The sequence below is a fragment of the Phyllostomus discolor genome, chromosome 3 (genome assembly GCF_004126475.2).
Source record: "Phyllostomus discolor isolate MPI-MPIP mPhyDis1 chromosome 3, mPhyDis1.pri.v3, whole genome shotgun sequence".
Lineage (NCBI taxonomy): Eukaryota > Metazoa > Chordata > Mammalia > Chiroptera > Phyllostomidae > Phyllostomus > Phyllostomus discolor.
In genome coordinates, this window is record NC_040905.2 from 183,392,891 (window position 1) to 183,411,788 (window position 18,898).

The 18,898-nt window shown below is 44.3% G+C and overlaps 1 protein-coding gene across 18 annotated transcripts in view; it reads left to right on the forward strand.

Moving 5' to 3' along the window:
• UNC13B (unc-13 homolog B) overlaps positions 1 to 18,898 on the forward strand; it is a 204,561-nt gene that overhangs the window by 151,742 nt on the left and 33,921 nt on the right. For 15 of the 18 annotated variants that reach the window (XM_036021879.1, XM_036021884.1, XM_036021883.1 and 12 more), the window contains 2 exons: positions 15,504 to 15,550; positions 18,098 to 18,176. In XM_036021879.1, coding sequence (XP_035877772.1) covers positions 15,504 to 15,550; positions 18,098 to 18,176 — 126 coding nt within the window. Of the gene's footprint in view, positions 1 to 1,430; positions 3,712 to 13,221; positions 13,245 to 15,503; positions 15,551 to 18,097; positions 18,177 to 18,898 lie in introns of those variants that run through there. The other 3 variants (XM_028530794.2, XM_036021887.1, XM_036021893.1) reach the window with 2 other exon arrangements.

Consider the following 18,898-nt stretch of genomic DNA (forward strand, 5'->3'; position numbering starts at 1 on the left):
GAAACCATCTCTGATTTTACCCTTCCCAAGGAAACCCAGCAGAGCCAGAATATTGGCAGTCCCATGCATTCCTGGGCTCTCTGCCTTCCCCTTTGGACCTCTGCTCTGCTCCTTTCCTACATTCTGCACGTTTCCAGGAGAAAGGGAGTGGATGCCCACCCCACATAAGGTAATAGTCATCTTCGCCTCTGTAGTACCGGCACCAGTAGCTTAGGGTGTAGGGTCAAGATTAGTGGCAGGTCTGTCTTTACTTTTTTGGAGAATAGCAAAGCACCCTGGAGCCCTCTGTGATAGATTCAACTTCCTACCTTCCGTTATGAGCCAGTCAGAGGGCAAGAGTAACCCTCTCTTACTCCAGGAGTGCACAGTGCTAGAAAAATCACTTCACCTGGCACTCTGAAGGAGGCATTAGACCAGACACTCTGTGGACCAGGAAAGCCGATCCTGTGTGTTGATTAGGCTGCACCAAGCCCTTGGGGACTATTAAATGGAGCTCAGGACTCTGGCTAAGCCTGAGCCTCTTTCACCCTCAGATGTATAGCCATCAAGTATGCCTTTGGGCATGTGGCCCTCTAATCCAAGCATACTAAATGCCTGGACAGTGAGTAGCTCACACTGTCCACCTCATTCTAGAACTAGATGTAGAAAAAAATCCCCACCGCCCCCAGTTTTAAATACTTGCCATGGCCCTTTCTTCAGTAAAGGGTTGCTATCATTCTGCTATAGGCAGGAGTGAACCTTTGAGTAGCTGAGCCTCCACCAGAACAAGCAACTAGGACAAATAAATAAATAATAACATTCCCTGTCTTGTCTTTGTTGTTCACTGTGTACGTGACTTGAGCTTTGGTGTTTGAGCATCTATTTGTTCATTCCTTAGCCAGACCCTAGTGTTGAATTTTGTAAAGGTTCAGTTACTCGTTGACCTCACGCTCATCCACATGCCAGAAGTTTGTGTCAATCCTGATGCCTTTGGATACTTTCCCAGGACACAAGGACTTGATTTGATTTTGCACCAATACTCTGATGGGAAGCCAAGGGGAGAGAACTGATTGCCTACAGCCTTTAAGGCCAGAACTGGGAGACAGGTCAGGGTTGACTTCCACAGTCTTAGAAGATAACATTCTTATTCCTGCTTGACAGTTTGATTCAGGTTAAAGTTCCCCTGCTGCTTTCTGACCTGAGTGCACTGTTTTCCTTTTTCACTAGCTACAGGATAAGAGTCAAGCCAGGATCCCAGGGGCATGTGCCAGGTTTGGAGACCACACATGGGACCATTCTGGGCAACACTGTGGGCTAAGCCCAAGGCATCAGCCGGCAGTGATTGCTAGAAGTAGACTGAAAAGAGCAGGACAGGGTATTGCCTTCCAAGGCAATCTCTGTTAAGCACCCTGACCAGAAATAAGAGGAAGAAGCAGAGAATCCCTTAGACCCTAAGGGAGAAAATGAAGCGATTGTTGCAAGAGTCAGAGGAAGAAATCATGGTCACCTTGGGATCCTCCTCCAGACTTTCCCCAGATAAGGGCAAGGCAGAGACTGTGTGTGGCATCAAGAGCAAGTCCTCGAGCCCTGCTGGATCCTTACCAGAGGACAGCCCCCTGCCCCCTTGCTGTGGGTCAACAGCCTCAGCCATTGATGGGGATAGGGATGGGGACCTGGCCCAGCATTGCAACTTTGGACAAGAGGCCGGCTGCCTGCTTCCTCTGGGCTCCACAGCCTGTGCCTCAGGGTCTGGCTCTCAGGACCTCTCATCTGCCAGCATTACCACCAGCTGCCAAGATCCCTCAGAGAGCAATCAAACCAAGCCCCTTTTGTCCAGGGGCCAAGGCTGGAGCCTTGAACAGCGAGAGCCTGTGGGGGATGTAGTAGACTATATAATCAGAGAGCTGCGAGGCATCAGTCGTCTCCAAACTGAGATTGCTGAGCTGCAGCAACACTTGAGTCAAGTCCAGGGTTCAGTGGATGAAGTCTCTAGCTGTGTAGACTCAGTTCTGAGTGAAATAGAAGGCTTACAGGTGGGCAGCAGCTCCCTGGCCAAGGTGGGTGTAGGAGGAAAGGTCCAGGAGCCCCATGTGGACACACTTGGTGAGGAAGCCATTCTGTATCTGTATGGACTTCCTGAACAAGATGGTGAAAATACTATGGAGCTGGTACACAGCTTCCTGGCCAAGCACCTCTGTGTTAATGGCATGCAGTGCAACAGGTACATCAAAGAGGCTTACAGGGCAGGTAGAGCCCAAGCCCCCCGGCCCACTGTTGTGAAGCTTGCCCATCTAGAGCACAGAGACTTCATCTTGCAGAAATCCATACTCTTGCAGAGTGCAGGGGTCCGGATTGCCATCAGAGAAGAACCAGCCGGGTCACAGTGTTATCAGAATTCCCCAAAGGAGTCTCTGTCATTTTTGCAACAACAGCTTCAGGATCATAATTCAAATTCTTTAATCCCCGACAAACCGGTTCTTCAGACTGAAACAGCAGAATCCATAACAGGAGCATATCAAATAAGAGCCCAGAATCAACATAGAGAATCCTTGACCCCTGAGCAACAAGGCCTTTGCTTCCCACTCAAGAACAATTTAGCAAAGCCAAGTGACTTGTCTAAGCCCCGGAGTGAAGTAAATGGACCATCAGAAACATCCCAAGTCATCAGTGGCAGCTGTGCAAGGACAGGGAGCGAGGCTTCTCTGTCTGCCCTCCATCAGTTTGAGGAACCTTCCCTGGTGTTGATCCCAAAAGAGGAGGATGCTGGGAAATCCCAGGTTTTCAAACAGTGTAGTCAAGGACTAGAAGCATATGAAGTAGCAAAAAGAGAAAACAACTACAGTGATAAAAGTGAGGCCAGCAGCTGCCTATCACTATCTGGGTTGTTGAAGACAGAGGAAAATCTCTTGGCCTGTGAAGCTGGGCTTGACATTCTGAGCTCAAAGCAACTAGAGGACCTCTTAACAGACAAGACCAGAAGGTTTGCAGCTCTGAGCTGTGACAGTATGATGGAGGAAATTATCATAAGGCCTGAGACTTTTGGTGACATGGTTCATATTGACTTGAATGAAGAGGAGGAACGTGCTGCTCAGGCCCTTAAAGATGTCTTTGAAAAGTCCTCTTGTGTGGGGGACTCGCAGGAGGATGAAGATATAGAAATTAAGTTTTACACAAGTAAACTGGGCCGAGCAATTCATCACTTTCGTTCAGCTCTGCAGGGAGTGTTCCAGAAGCTGGAGAATGGTGCATGCATCAGTCCCGAGGACCCAGAAAGCAATGAGAGTTGTTCCCAGTCAGAGAACAGTGATAGACTTCTTGGGACAGTGAGTTCAGGGGGCGCCCAGGATCTCTCTGTGGAGAGCCCTGAGAGTCAGGGGAGCGAGAGCTTGCTCAGTGTGGTCTCTGGCAGAGTGGGCGCCACACAGGGAGACCCAGCCTCTCAGGGTCCCAGCACCTCCTCTCTGGCTTCTCATAACTCACCTCTTGCATGTTCATTGCCAGGTTTGATTGTGGCTCCAGGTCAAGGCCTGGACAATGAGACCTGTCCCAGGCCTGAATCTCCCACGCAGGGCAGACTAAGTTTAGAGCAAGTGTGTGCAGAGACCATCTACCTCAACAGGTGCATCAACAATTTTAAAAATGTTCTGAGAGAGAAAAGACTGAGGCAGAAAAAACTTTTGCATGAGCTGGTACAGAAGGCAAATCATCTCTCGGTAGAAGACACGCACCCAGGTATTCTGAATCTCTGTTTCATTGGGCCACAGCTGGGTATGGCCTCCACGTGGCCAGCATAAGATCTAGCTTGGTGGTGAGTTCCACAAGGTGAAGGGGGAGGTTCACAGCGTGAATCAGTCTAAACTACTTGAGTATAGATTTTAAGCTAATCCCATGGGAATAAAGAGTGAAAGAGGGTTCTGAAACAGCAGGAAAGGAGTTCCTGCTCTAAAGAGCTGCCTGTCTACTGGAGGAGGATGGTGGAGAGCTTTAGAAAGTAACTTTTCAAAAGAGATAGGAACATCTGGGCAGAAGTAGTTCACAGCTGTAGAACTTTTAGGATATTCTGGTGTACAGTAGGTGTGGGGTGAGAGGCAGAAGCGGGGCATGAGGCATATTGCTCTTAGGCACCGGAGGGGCTATGCAGCCCTGTGTTGCATTTAAAAACTACTCCCAAGGGTTTCTTGCTGAGATAAGAGTGCTATTTCCCCAGCGGGTGATGGGGCTTCTCCACCTCATAGGCCACTCTGGGGATTTTCATTATCCCTACCTGTCTTCTTCCTACTTCTGGACTTGATAACACAGAGCCTTATCTCTGCCTCGGAGCTGTCTAGGACGTGCTTACAGTGCTGGCCCTGCCCAAGGGCCTGACTCTGCCTCCCCAAGTCCTAGTCCCAATCTCCCATCTCCAGCCAGAGGCAGCTCACCTAACAACTGGAGTCTGGAATGGTTTTGACTAAAAGGAATATAAAAAAACTTTTTTCTAGGCAGTATGGAGATATGTAGCTTTAAAATTACTTCCCCCAATAAAAATTAAATTTATCCAAACAGCATATGCTGTACTCATCTAGTTTTAAATGTAAATGGGGTTGTCCTCTTATGCATATAACCTGATTAACCTTTCGAAGTCAAAATTAAAATTATGAAACATATTATGTTGGCAAAGATGTGAGGGACTAGGCACGTATACATTGCTCGTGGGATGGGAGTGTACATGAGTAGTATAACCCAAGGAAGGCAATTGGCAGAATTTATCAAAATTGTATATACCCTTTGAGCCCCAGCACCACTTTCAGGAATGTACCCTGCAGGTATATTTCCACACACAGAGGGGACATCTGTTCCAGGCTATTTCTGAAGCATTGTTTTTAATAGTCAAGATTGGAATCAACCTAAATGTTTGTTAAGAAACACTGGTTAAGTATCTTGTTGGGATGTCTAAACAGTGGGATACAGTACCATGTAGCTATAAAAAGAATGAGGTAGCTTTTTTCTGAAATAGAAAAATAAGATAAATTGATGTATGAATAAAACAAGGTGCAGAACGTTATGCGTAAGATGCTTACAGCTGTATAAAAAAGAGAGGGAAAAAATACCCATGCAAACCCATAGCGTCCATTTATATATGCATAGAATGGGTAACAAAGATGCATAAAAAAACTCATCCATAATTGCCAATGGGAGAGAGGTATGAAATGAAAAACTAATGGGATGAGTTTTTTTTTACTACATACCCTTTTTTTTTTAGAATTTTAGTCCAGTGAATGTAATATCAATCATAAAATTAAATTAAAAATGAAACATTTAAATCATGTCACATTCCTTTCAAATATCCCTAGAGCTACCCCCATAGCTTATCAAAAAATCTAAATTCCTTCACTTAGCATTTAAGATGACCACAACTGGTCTCTAGTTTACACTGCCAGGCTTATCTCCCATTGTCCCACTATACTCCCCCCAAAGGAAACTTTGCTGTCTCACCAATTCGCCTTGTACTTTCTGTCCTCAGCCTATTCACATGTACATGCTTCCTTCTAGCCTGAGGTGCTGTGTTCACCATATGAGTCTAGTAAAACTTACTCAGTTCTTCAGCATGCAACCAAAACATCCCCTCCTCCAGGAAGCTTTCTATAATTTCTCAGCTGCAAAGGATCTCTCCCTCTTGTTAACTTCACGGTCCTTTTTCCTTCTCCTTTGGCATTTAGAAATTATTATATTACAGCAATAGTAGAAACAACAAATATCAAAGCAGTACTTTCTTACTAACTCCTTGAACCTCAGAGGAGTTGATGTTTGTATGAGCTCCCAGGATACTTGGGTCTGACTCTTCAGCTTGCAAACTTCCCCTTCTGGGCTGACATCCTGCTGGGGAAGGCGGGACCTTGGGTACCTATGATAAGCAGGTGGTGGCAACAGCAGTGACAATGAGAAGGAGGAGGTGTTCTGAAGCATCAGTCACCAAGCAAGCCAAGATCCAGTCTGGTCTGTGGGCTGCAGAGGGAGTGGCAGCATCCCTCCAGTGCTGGGTCCGGGCCTGGCTCCAGCACCAGTCCTCCCACAGAGCAGGAGGGATGGAACAAGGTGAGCACGCAGGCTGGCCTCTGGCTCTTGTCCCAGAGTCCACAAGTGCAGTCACCCTATCCTGGTGAACTGATTCAGTGTAACAGTGGCTGCTGCCACAATGAAACGTCAGCTTTCTTCACTGCTCTGCTTGAGACCTTTTAGGCCCTAAGCTTATGAGTAGTTGCTTATCATTAGTTTGAGTTCCTACTTTTCATCCTTCTTCTTTTAGGGGGAGTATATACTAGGCACTGTTATAAGTACTGTCATGTACATTATATAAAAATTCTATCATTACTGCCACTCCATCAAAATAGCTTTTCTCAAGGCCATCAGCTAACCACTCCCATAGTGCTAAATTCCTTGTCCAGTCTCCTTTTTCATCAATCAGCAACTTGACATATTGATTACTTCCTTTTTTATTATAGGAGCTATATTAAGTTATAATTTATATACCTTAAAATTCCTTAAAAAGGGTACAATTGAGTGGCTTTTAGTATAGTCACAGTTATGCAACTATGAATTCCAGAACATTCCCATCACTCCAAAAAGAAGCACTTCACCTACTAGCAGTCACTCTTCAATCCCCTTTGCCTCCAGCCTCTGGCAACCATGGATCTATTTTCTGTTTCCATGGCTTTGCCTATTCTGGAAATTGTGTGTACATGGGTTCATACAAAGGCCACATGTGACCTTTTGTGATTGGTTTCTTCCACTTAGCATAATGTTCAAGATTCAGTCATGCTGTAACATATGTTAGTATTTTATTTATTTTTATGGCCAAATAATATTCCATTGTGTGAGTATACTGCATTTTGTTACTCACTCATCATTTCATGGGCATTTGGGTTTTTTTTTTAAACCATATTTTAGCTGTTAAAAATAATGTTGCTATGAATATTTGTGTACAAATTTTTGTGTGAGCATGTTTTCAGTTCTATTGGGGAGATACACACACACACACACACACACACACACCTAGAAGTAGAATTTCTGGTTCATATGGTAAATCTGTTTAACATTTTTGAGGAACTGCCAAACTCTTCCAATTTCCATTTTACATTCCCATCAGAAACACAAAAGTTCTAATTTCTCCACATCTTTGCCAGTACCTGATAATGTCTGTATATTTTATTATAGCCATCGTTGTGGGTGTGAGCAGTATCTTATTGTGGTTTTTATTTGCATTTCCCTAGTGTCTAATGATGTTGAGCATCTTCATATGTGCTTATTGGCCATTTTCGTATTTTCTTTGAGAAATATCTACTCAAATCCTATACCCACTTTTAAATTGAGTTGTTTGTCTTTTTTGTTGAGTTGCTAGAGTTCTTTATATATTCTGGATATAAGTTCCTTATCAGATATATGTTTTGTAAATATTTCCCCCAAATCTCTAGTAACTCAACAACTCTTTATTGGGTGTGGGGGGGTGTTATGATATCCTTTGAAGCATAAATATTTCATTTATTATTTTAAAGATTTTATTTATTTATTTTTAGAGAGATGGGGAGAGAGGAAAAGAGAGAGGGTGAGAAACAATGATTGGTTGCTTCTCACTCTCCCCCAGCTGGGGAACTGGCCTACAAACCAGGCATGTGCCCTGAAGTGTAGTCAAACCTTTTGGCTTGTAGAAAGACACCCAGCCCACTGAACCATACCAGTCAGGGCTAAATTTTTTTTTTTTAATATTTATTGTGGCCCTGACCAATGTGTCTCGGTTGAGCATTGTCCTGCAAAGCAAAAGGTTGCTGGTTTGATTCCTGGTCAGGGCTGCAGGCCCCATCCCCAGTGGGGCGTGTGCGAGAGGTAACCAGTCCATGTCTCTCTCACAGGTCGTTGTTTCTGTCCCTCTCTTTCTTCCTCCCTCCCACTTTCCCTAAAAAAATAAATAGATAAAATCTTAAAAAATTATTGTGGTAACATATATAACAAAAAGTTATCATTTTAACCATTTTAAGTTTATTCACATTTTCGTGCCATCATTACCACCATCCACCTCCAGAACATTTTTTTATCTTCCCCACCTGAAACTCTGCATCCATTAAACTAACTCCATATTCTCCTCCCCGCCCCTAGCCACTGACAACCACTGTTCTACTTTCTGCCTCCGTAAGTTTGACTGCTCTAGATAACTTCATATCAAGTGGAATCAAACATTGGTCCTCTTGTGACTGGCTTATTTCACTCAGCATAATGTCTTCAAGGTTCACCCAGATTGTAGCATGTGTCAGAATTTCCTTCCTGAATGGTATTTCACTGTATGTATATACTCGTATACCACATTTTGTTCATTCACTTATTGATGGGTACCTGGGTTACTTCCTCTTTTTGGATATTGTGAATAATACCCCTGTGAGTATGAGTGTGCAGATATTTGTTTGAAGCCTTGCTTTCATTTATTTTGGGTATATGGAGTCTGTCCAGAAAGTATCCAGCCACAAACTATGAAAAATAGACACTTTTATTGAAGAAGCTACAAGATACAAGAAACATTGTACAGCTGGCTGGTGTGGCTCACAGGACTGAGTGCCAGCCTGTGAACCAAACAGTCACTGGTTCAACTCCTAGCCAGGGCACGTGCCTGGGTTGCAGACCAGGTTCCCAATAGGGGGTGCACAACAGGCAACCACACATTAATGTTTCTCTCCCTCTCTTTCTCCTTCCCTTCTCCTCTGTCTGGAAATAAATAAATAAAATATTTTTTAAAAAGAAACATCATACATAGGACAATGATGCTTTAGTCTTCTCCAAAGTAGGCACTCAGTTATCCCAACCGCAGCACAAAGTTCCTTCTGCTCTGGTAGCAGAAGCCGCTGAACATATTTTGCCATGACACATTTCATGCCAAGATCCTGCATCAAAATCTCAGACACAGTAGTTTTTGGGATCCCCAGATCAGCTTCTAGTTCTCACACAGTCAGTCGTCAATCTTTCTGATTGCAGCCTGTACACGTTCAACATTCTCAAGTGTTCTGCTTGTCGCAGGCCTTCTAGAATATGGACCATTTTCAACAGATTCTCGACCATCTTTGAAGTGTTTGTGTCACACTTTTATTTGGTTTGCACTCATTGCATTCTTCCCAAAAGCTTTCTGAAGCATTGAAATAGTTTCTGTAGAGGAACACATTCAAACTTAACACAAAATTCAATGTGGATTCATTGCTCTACTTGCTCAGTCATTTTGAATGTGATGGCCACCCAATACACATGCTCACTCAATGGTGTCTATTCTCCCCAACAACTAGTACAGTGAAGTTGTCGTTGTTCACACATGTGCATTCCAGTCCACTCTCCTTGGTTGCTAGGTTATGTCGATGTTGTTCAAACCATTCTCGTTGTATTAACAATGGCCAAACTTTTTCTAGACAGACCTTATACACCCAGAAGTGAATTGCTGGATCATATAGTAATTCTGATGTTTCTGAGGCATTGCCATATTTTTTTCCACAGTGGCTGTACCATTTCACATAGCAGTGCACAAAGGTTCCAATTTCTCCACATCCTTGCCAATATTTGTTACTTCCTGGTTTTGTTTTAATAGCCCTCATAATGAGGTAGAGTGCAAAAGTTTTAAATGAAGTTTTGATGAAGTTCAATTTATCTATTTTTTCTTGTGTTGGTGGTTCTTTTGCATTCTACCATAATCTATTCTAAGGTCAGAGAGATTTACTCTTGTTTTTTTTCTAAATGTTTTATAGTGTTAGCTCTTACGTTTAGGTGTGTTAATTTTGAGTTAGTTTTTGTGGATGGTGTGAGATAGGGGTACAACTTCATTTTTTTGCTTGTGAATATCCCATTTTCTCAGCTGTATTTCCTGTAAGAGAATTTTTTTCCCATTGAATAGTCTTGGTATCTTTGTCAAAAGTCAACTCCATAAGTGTAAGAGTTTATTTCTGGACTCCCAATTCTCTTCCATTGATCTATAGGCTGTCCGTGTGCCTCAGTTCCTTCTTTTGGAAATACTTCCTTCACCCGACCCCTCAGTCTCGGTTCTCCCCCAATGCTATTGACCATTTCTTCTCAGCCATCTTTGCTGGTCCCTCCTCATCTTCCCAACCTTGTAGTATCTCAGGATTCAGTCCTCACTGCTTTTTAAAAAAATTTGTACTTGTTTCCTAGGTAATCTCTTCCAGCGTCATGAGTTTCATAAGCATTCCCAGATTTATATCTCTGGCCCAGAATGTTCATGAACACCAGATTCCACATCTACTTAACATCCTCCTTTGGATGTAAATAGGCATTGCAGATTTAACATATTCAAAACCAAACTCCTGATCCGGCTCCTCAAGTCCCTGCCAAACCTGCTTTTCTTACCATTTTCCTTACTAGTAAATGGCAACACCATTCTTGCAGCTGCTTGGGCCCAAATCCAGAGTCAATCGTGACTTCTTTTCTCATACAACCTACATCCAACCAATTGGTAAAGTCTGCCTGCTCTACCTAAAAAAAGAAAGAAAAAAAACCCCAATAACCCTAAGTTTTACCGCTATGTCTATCTCCACCACTGCCATCCTTGTCTAAGCCACCGTTTTCTTTTGTCTAGATGATTACGTAAGTCTAGCTGGTCTCCCGGCTTCTACCCTCATCCTTCTACAGTCTGTTCTCCCCACAACAATCAGAGTAATCCTTATAAAACATGAGTCAGATCATACCACTTCTCTGCTTACAACCTGCCAGTGATTTTTCTGCCTCCCTCAGAATGAAAGACAATGTGTTTATAATGGCCGACAGAGCCGTATTTGAGCCGGCACTCTGTCTCGGGCTTGCTTGTCCTTCATACTGATTATGCTTTCACCTCAGGCTTTGCACTGACTGTATGTTCTCTGATTGGAATCCTTTTCTCCTAGAATTCTGAATAGCATCTCTACACATTTCCTGCAGGCCTCTGCTTAGATGCCTCTTTATCAATGAGGCCTTACCATAACCTTTTATGAAATTTTAATAGCAACTATAGCATGATCACAGGGGACATTATCTTTTCCTCCAACATGAATTTTTTAGCAGAGTCCCTATCACATATGACATGGTATATATAGTTCCAGATTCTGGGACCAAAATGCCTATTTTGAATTTGGAAATGCAGGCTAAAATAAACTCAGTCCCTCAAATATTTTGACCCCCAACTGTAAGGGAGTTAAGAGTGTTTTAACAATGAAAACTATGTCACCCTCATAAAAGGGACTCTCTGGAAGACCAAAGCCATTCTTAGGGGTCAGGGATTTTCCCACAAAGTGGGTGTTCCTTAGATATGTACCACTTCAACTGAAAACTAAAGCTGAGTGGAAAAATCCTAAGCCATTTTAGGAAGTTAGGAAGCACAAAAAGTTCAGTTCTTAATGAGAAAAGTTGTGTGTGTGTGTGTGTGTGTGTGTGTGTGTGTTTTAATGTTCAGTGGGTGGGACAACTAAAGAGCTAGTAGAACAATTCCTTGGTGTCTGGAAAATAGTACACACTACTGGCTAAATGAGCTACCTTTTCTCTGGTGATGGCGAGAGACATTTTCTTAGAAAAGGTGTTGCCTTCTAAGTCCTGAAAGTTTAGGTTTCTTTCACTATTTATGTATGCATATAAAATTCTTACTTTCAAGAAATTTACAGTGTATAAAGGGGGATGTTTATACAATTACAGTGGACATTTATATAGACAATTACAGTGATAATGAAACAGTAATGGCAACATACTGTTATAGAAGTGTGGGTACCACAGGCATATGATGGAAAGGCAGGTGAAGAAATTTTTACAGAGGCATTGACATTTGAGGTAGGTCTTAGGAATAAAGTTGGGGTCCACCCAGTAGATGTGAGAGGCCAGATCAGGAGAGCCTCGATGGCCTGGGCAACAAATTGGATTTTATCCTTTTGGCATAATGGGGAACTCTGGGAAGAACAGAAGGAACAATCAAAGTAACTGACATGATGTGTAAAATGTATTTGAGGCAGTGGAGAAAAGAAACTTTCTAATTTGAGTCATAGGGTCAATTAAAGTGTTTCTTGCCTAATTTTCTTTTCAAAGGGAACAGAGCGCTTTCAGGGGGGTAGGGAATAAATGTAGAAGAGACATGCCCCACCCCCTGCCCATCCAGGAGGTAAATGCCTGGATGGCATTTTTCATCTGACCCATCTTCCTGTAGCTGTGCTGTTTGGGGGGATTTCTGTTCCTGAGTTGACTCTTCTGTCAAGTGGGGTCACCCATTAGGTCATCATGAGTGGCTTGAAAAATTGGGAATTTATGAAGTAGTTTCTGTGATTCTCCCTTCTACTTGTTATGTAACGTCAGTGAGTCTTAGAAAGAGAGGGAAAAGAAAGCGGAGGGGTGGGGAGCCAATGGGCCCCATTGGACTTTCTGTACAGGAGAAGGGCTGTCGGCTTATGTGTGGCCTAGAAGGCAATGTAGTCTCTGATGAATAGGAAAGGAGAAATCTCTGAACTTCATACTTCTACTGTGACTTACCTGGATCCTTCTGGAAATGTCCATTTCCTTTGGAGTGTTGTTCTGGATTTGGTAGATAATCAAGCCTGGGATTGTAGTCATGGTCTTATCGTCCAGATCACGGTGACTTCTGTTAGGGCAGTGGTCAGTTGATGGCCTCAAGTCTATAACCATTGAGCACCCTGGTCCTGGCCTTAACTCCAGGCCTTAACGTGGCCTAAGTTAACTTAGGCTCTGGGAAAATAGGCCAGGGCTTGCTAGGCAAATGCATGACTGACCCTGCATTAAAATGGAAAGGGTTCAGCCACCAGGCCTTTCGGGTTTGGGGACTTACCCAGATCTGGAGTGAGCTCATATACTTCCTGAGGAAGGAATAAACTCACCCTTTGCTCAGCCATCTCAGATAGCCTGTTGGAGTGACCCTTGGTAACAAAGATGGTCTTGCAGCCCTGATAGCCCTAGTGACCCTGACCCTGCATGCAGACTACTTTGGAAAGGGGAACAGGGTGATAGGAAATCCCCCAGCAGACTTTGTCCTTTGGTTTGAGTGACCAACCTGGGATGTTCTAAACTAAAAAGCAGGGCCCAGCAAATAGAGGATTCTGGGAGCTGGGCTGTGAACTGCCCAGTTGTTCAGAGCACCTCCCCCTCTCCTCCATGTCCCTTAAGGTTTAGCTGGCATTTTCTTTGGGTTCCCTGCTATAGGACTGAATCTACTAACATCTCTGCCCTTTTTTTCTGCTCTTTCTCTCCTTGCAGAAGGAAAGCGAGGAACCCTTCAGGTTGTGCCTCTGGCCTTTTGGGCCTTTTTGTTGTCTATTTTTTATCCTGCCCTCCGGGGCGTGGTGTGTGTGTCTCTGAGCTTTGGCTGGTGGCAGATAGTCTGTTTTTCCTGAAAGCAGTTTGTGTGCATGCCCCATGCTTGTGTGTGCTCCTGCAGACGTCCCCAGAGCACAGTGTGAGAACATGTGTGCCAGCATGGTGCACATTCAATGTAGCATGTGTGTGCTTATACTCGTACTCAGTTTGACTCCCCCAGACACTGATTGCCCTTCTAACTCTCCTATTTTGCACAATGTGTGTCCACTTTCTACTTGTTGCTGCAGCCTGGCATATGCTGTGAACCGTCCCAGCATGCATACACACTTTGCATTTGAGAGCAGGAGTTGCTACGAGCACTTTGTGCCTCTTCCCTGGGGCCCTAAGTGTGAATGTGCTGCTGAGCAGATTTCCTGGCCTCTTTGTGAGCACAAGCTTCTGTAGACCTGTGATGTGGTTCCCTATGCCATGTGAATGCGTACTATACTAATGCTCTGTGCCTGCAAGCACTGGTTCTTGAAGACTGGGAGGGTTTGCTTTGCCTGTGATTTGGGCCGTGGTGAACACTGAATCCTCTCTCAAATGGGTGTGTGCACATATTCTATAGCCCTCTGTGCAGGATCCAGGCTCACCTCGTGTATCTCTCAGGCACAAGTTGTGTGTTTGAATGAACCTCCTGTGGGTACTTTTCGAGACCTCATTCCACCCCCTACCCCTCCTTCAGTGCACTGTGTGCGCATGCTGTGTGCTGTGTCTGCAGGCTTCTGCAGGCCCACTGTATCCTGTAAGCACAGGAAATGTGTGTGGTCTGAGCCAGTAAACTCTGGCTCCCAAAGACTTTTTTTTTCTAGGTAGGAAATAAAAATCTGCTAAGTATAGTAACTGCTTCCAAATGGAAAAGATGTTCTGGTTCGAAAGATCTGGGGATTTAGGGATGGCTGCCACTCACAAGCAACCTTGGGAGACTTGCTTCAACCACTCCTGGCTGCCTTTTGGGTCTGGCACTTTCATTACCAGTATTCCAACTGCAGACAAGGACAGGAGGCAAATAGGCTTGGTCAGAGCACAGACAACCTGGGAAGGGTTTTACTGAGAAGGGTCCTAAATCCAAAGTTCATTTTGAGCCTACAGCCCATTTTTACATCTCCCATTAACCTGTCCTACTCTTCCTTTTGTTACTGTGTCTTGCCTCATTTGTCTATAACTTCATCTTTAGCTCTCCCAGAACTTCACTCCCTGTACAAAGCAACTTACTTCTACCTACCCCCCCCCCCCCCCCCCACTTACTGGCACTCGTTTGCTCCAGGATAGTTAGCGGGAGCCCAGGTCTCAGGTGGCAAGGAAGTTGTTGGGGGCAAGGGGAACAAGGTAGGGCAGGAAGCCCCACACCTGCTGGCACTAAGTCCCTTGAGCCTAAACAGCATTTACCATTGGTTCTCTGGAGAGCCCTGGCAGCTTGGAACTCTCTATATACTGCCTGAAGAATTTGCCTTTTTTCTTTTTTTCAGTGAAGAAACCTTTAAAAATTGTTTTGACCTGTTCCTTCCTTGAATCATTTGGTACCTCAGTGATCAACTTCTCATTAGAGAACTCATAAAATTCACCAGAGTCATAATCCAAGTGTCTAATCTGTCCTGGATTCTCTGATTATATAGGAGCTATCAGATGTAGAGTGTACTCAGTGTCAATGAGTTCAGGCTTCGAGGCACCGAAGCCAAATCAAATCACAAGGTGAGATAGGAATTTCGAAAGACCAGGTCTGACTCTGGGGCAGCCAAAGGAATTGAGGACTATAGCTGGAAGAAGACCAGACTTTATATGAAGTTGTCTTTTTTCTTTAATGAGTGAGGCCTGGAAGCCTACATGGACCCTTTTCCTGGCTTTTGTTACAGTTAATATACTAATGGGTTGTGTGAGGGAGACATGAGTTCCAGCAGCTCTTACGGTCCCCATGAACTTTAACCCTGGGACCTCAGTGCTCTGGGCCTATATCCTTCCTACTCACTGGGGACAGGGGAGGTGAAGTACTGCTCCTTTCAGCAGCCTGATTGCTGCCTTTGGCTAATCAGGGCACTGGCGTAGACATCAGGCTGGCTATGTCACCACATCGTGTGTGTGACCTACACTTCTCTCAGCTTCCTATTTTATTGCTCACAGCCTGACCAAAGAAAGATGGCCATCTCCCTTCTTTCCTAGGATCTAACTTTTTTCTGTTTTTAAAGATTCCAGATGATGGCGACTCCTCTTTGCCCCAGTGGCTCCCAGAAGGGTAAGTGATTCCTTGCCAGGTTTTTGTGGATTTTGTACAGACTTTCTTTTTTTTTAAGATTTTTATTTATTTATTTTTAGGGAGGGAAGGAAGGGGGGGGGGAGAGAGAGAGAGAGAGAGAGAGAGAGAGAGAGAGAGAGAGAGAGAGAGAGAGAGAGAGAGAGAGACATCAATGTGCGGTTGCTGGGGGTTATGGCCTGCAACCCAGGAATGTACCCTGGCTGGGAATCGAACCTGGGACACTTTGGTTCCCAGCCCGCGCTCAATCCACTGAGCTACGCCAGCCAGGGCTTGGATTTTGTACAGACTTTCATGCTGCCTTTAGCTTTTCCCCTGGGAAATAGGAAAAACAGCTTCATAAGCTTGATCCTGGGGAAGGAAGATGTTCCACCATGGAGGCTGTTTGGTTCTCTGGGGCAGAGGAGAGAACTCTACAAACTGATTCCTTAGAGGCAGAAGACAGAACTTTGCGGAGTGGTTCCCTGGTGCAGGGGAGGAAGCTTGAGGGCTCCCCCATTCTTGCCTCTGGAATTGCTGATCCATTGCATCATAGTGGTGATACTCTTTAGGCAGAAGAATGAGGAAACCAGAAACATACCTGCATTGGAAGAGTTCCTTTCCATTCCATTGTTGATAGTATGTGGCTGATAAGATTTCTCCCTGGGCTCTGTCCTGCTTCGGCTGTTGTGAGTCATCTCCTTATTCTTTCACTCTAGTCAAGACAGAAGTAGCATGCCTTATGAGCTCAGTGTGTTCTGTTTGTGATTCTTGTCTGGGAGTCTCAGGCCCATGTGATTGCAGCAGAGTCATTTTAAGCTGCTCAACTGCTGCTTGTAACTAACTGACTGTTCTTAAGAGAGGAAAGAGTTTAAGCAGTTCTCTGCCCCCACTCCTCCCACATGCACTGCCAATTGCTAGTCAAGATCTTTTTTCTCTCCTTGTCCCACAAAGGCCTTCTGACATTAGAATTCCCAGTGGCTGCCTCCTCTCCCTTATGATCAGAGAAGAAAAAAGATCAGATCATAAAATTATCTACTGCATTTTTACCTGCTCCTTTTCCTTGTGATTTATCTTTGAAATCAAGAGTTAATCATGTGCATGCACTACCCTTTCTTCTATTGTCAAAAGCTCATCTGTGTTGCAAAAACTTCTTAGCTTAAATCGTGCAGATGACAGCTTTCAGAATTAACCACAAACTTGAGGCACCAGTTGCTTCTTCAATAGCCCTTCTTCAGGGCTTTAGCTTTTTTCCTGAATAATTGTAAAATACATGCATGCCAATGGACCATCTCTGAGCTATTTTTAAATGGATCCATTCAGTGGTTTTCTAAATGCCTCCCTGCTGTCGTCTTTCCTTCCTTCAGCTTAGTGTTTGGAAGCTGCCGCAAGTTTAGAACTTCCCTAGCTAGGTCTGTCAGTCTCATTGAAAACAAAGTTCGCTGCCTGTACTCAGGAAGCTCCTTTATTAGAAATCAACGTAGTAAGTTGCCTGTTCCAGCTCCTGGCCTTGAATCAATTTGTGGCTCCATTCTTCGCCTATACCATTAAAACCAAGTACATGAATTCTTTTCATTGAGGCTCAGAATAGCAGCTTCTGAAAGGTCAGAAAATGTTTTCGCTCAGCCCCCTCATTTTATACAAGTGACACCAGGACCCAAAAAGAGAAGAGAATTCTGGCAGAGGACATGTACAGAGTCAGTGGAAGAGTTGGGGATAAAATCTGGGTGATCTCATGTGAAAATGGTGTTCTTTTTTGGGACATTCTGTATATTTTTATGGCATATATTATGGAAGAACAGGCAAAGGACAATAAAATTAATGAGCATAGATAGGGCATAAAAATTTTAGGAATCTCCAAGTTGCTCCAGCTATAGTTTTTTCTTGGTCCCTATTGATGTGTCCATGGGGCTAGGCCAGGTACTCAGAGTCCTTTTGCTGTTTCTTTCCTAAATGGTCTTTCCTCTCTGCCTTTAATGGTCCTCTAGAAGTCTCCCATCCCACCTCCCCCGCCTCTACTTTATTATGCAGTCTCCTCTTTTCATGGAGAATCTTTTTCTTCAGGAGGCTTGGATAGATAGTGGCTCTTTCAGTCGGGTAGAGAAGATCTCCTTGTACATGTCATTACTCGGTAGTCTTGCTCACCTCTGCAGCAGCTCCTCTGTAGAGCTATTCCTATGGACTCTGTTTAGCACAGGCCAGGAGAGACTTAGCTTTGGGGAGCAGTGTCTCTAACCTGAGTGTGGAGAAGAGCCCTCTTAACCATCAATTCCCACCCTGCCTTATGGAGCAGAAGGTCCTTCAGATAAACAGAGGGGCCTCGAACTGTCACTGTGGGATAAAAGAGCTCTAGATCTTTGGCTAAAACCACAGAAGGAGACGGGTAGGGGCACCCTGAGAGCAGATTCTATTACTCATCATCTCATGGCTTTATTTCCCGCATCATCTGTCTTCCTTTCCTCTCTCAAAGGCATGTCTTTCTCTGGGGAGAAGGTGAACAAGGAAAATTGACAGGACTGAGGGTTCTCACATATTTTCTTCCCTCCTCAGGCCAGCTGGAGGACTCTATGGCATCGACAGCATGCCAGATCTACGCAAAAAGAAGCCACTGCCACTTGTCAGTGATCTGGTGAGTGAGGTTCTTGTGCAGGCTTAGGCTGTGTCCTGCGGGTATCCGCGGTTGGGCCTTGGCAAGCCATCAGAACTGGCAATGGTCCATTTAGTGACAAGTATTGGCCTGAAGATCCATCATTTAAAGAATGACTGAGACTTAGTGATGGCTTCAGGGAGACTTTGTTTTACCTCACTCCCTGTTTAGAGCACAAGGTTCTTGAAAAGCTCAAGCTCCCACCTGGAACATTTATGGTTGGACCCTCATAGCTGGACTATGTGGTTGTCTTCTATGTATCTAGTTCTTCTAGGTGTCTCTACAGACTTTTTTGATGACTTAGAATGGAAACTGCCTCTAGCTCTGACCTAGATCATTGAGCTTAGTATGTGATGAACATGGCTGGTACTGCCTCTTTCTGGAGGTCTGGTGACAGCCTCCTCCCAAGGTATGGGCTTTCTAGACTATCTCCGTGCCCCTAGTCCTTAAATCAGTGTCTGGCACTAAGAAGTAATGATAAAAATTTGTAGAATTGAATTGAAATGGGCTTGGGAGTTAAAGCTGATCTCAGGACCTCCAGGATGATCAATAACCTTTTGGGTTATACTTCCTGAGGCAGGATCAGCTCAAGAAATTGGCCACTACAGAGTGGACAGTGGGGATAGAGTGGCCCAGCCTCTCCCAGAGCTGGATGTTCAGTAAGAATTGAACCCTTTTTCTTGTTACCATTTCTGCTCCTGTTT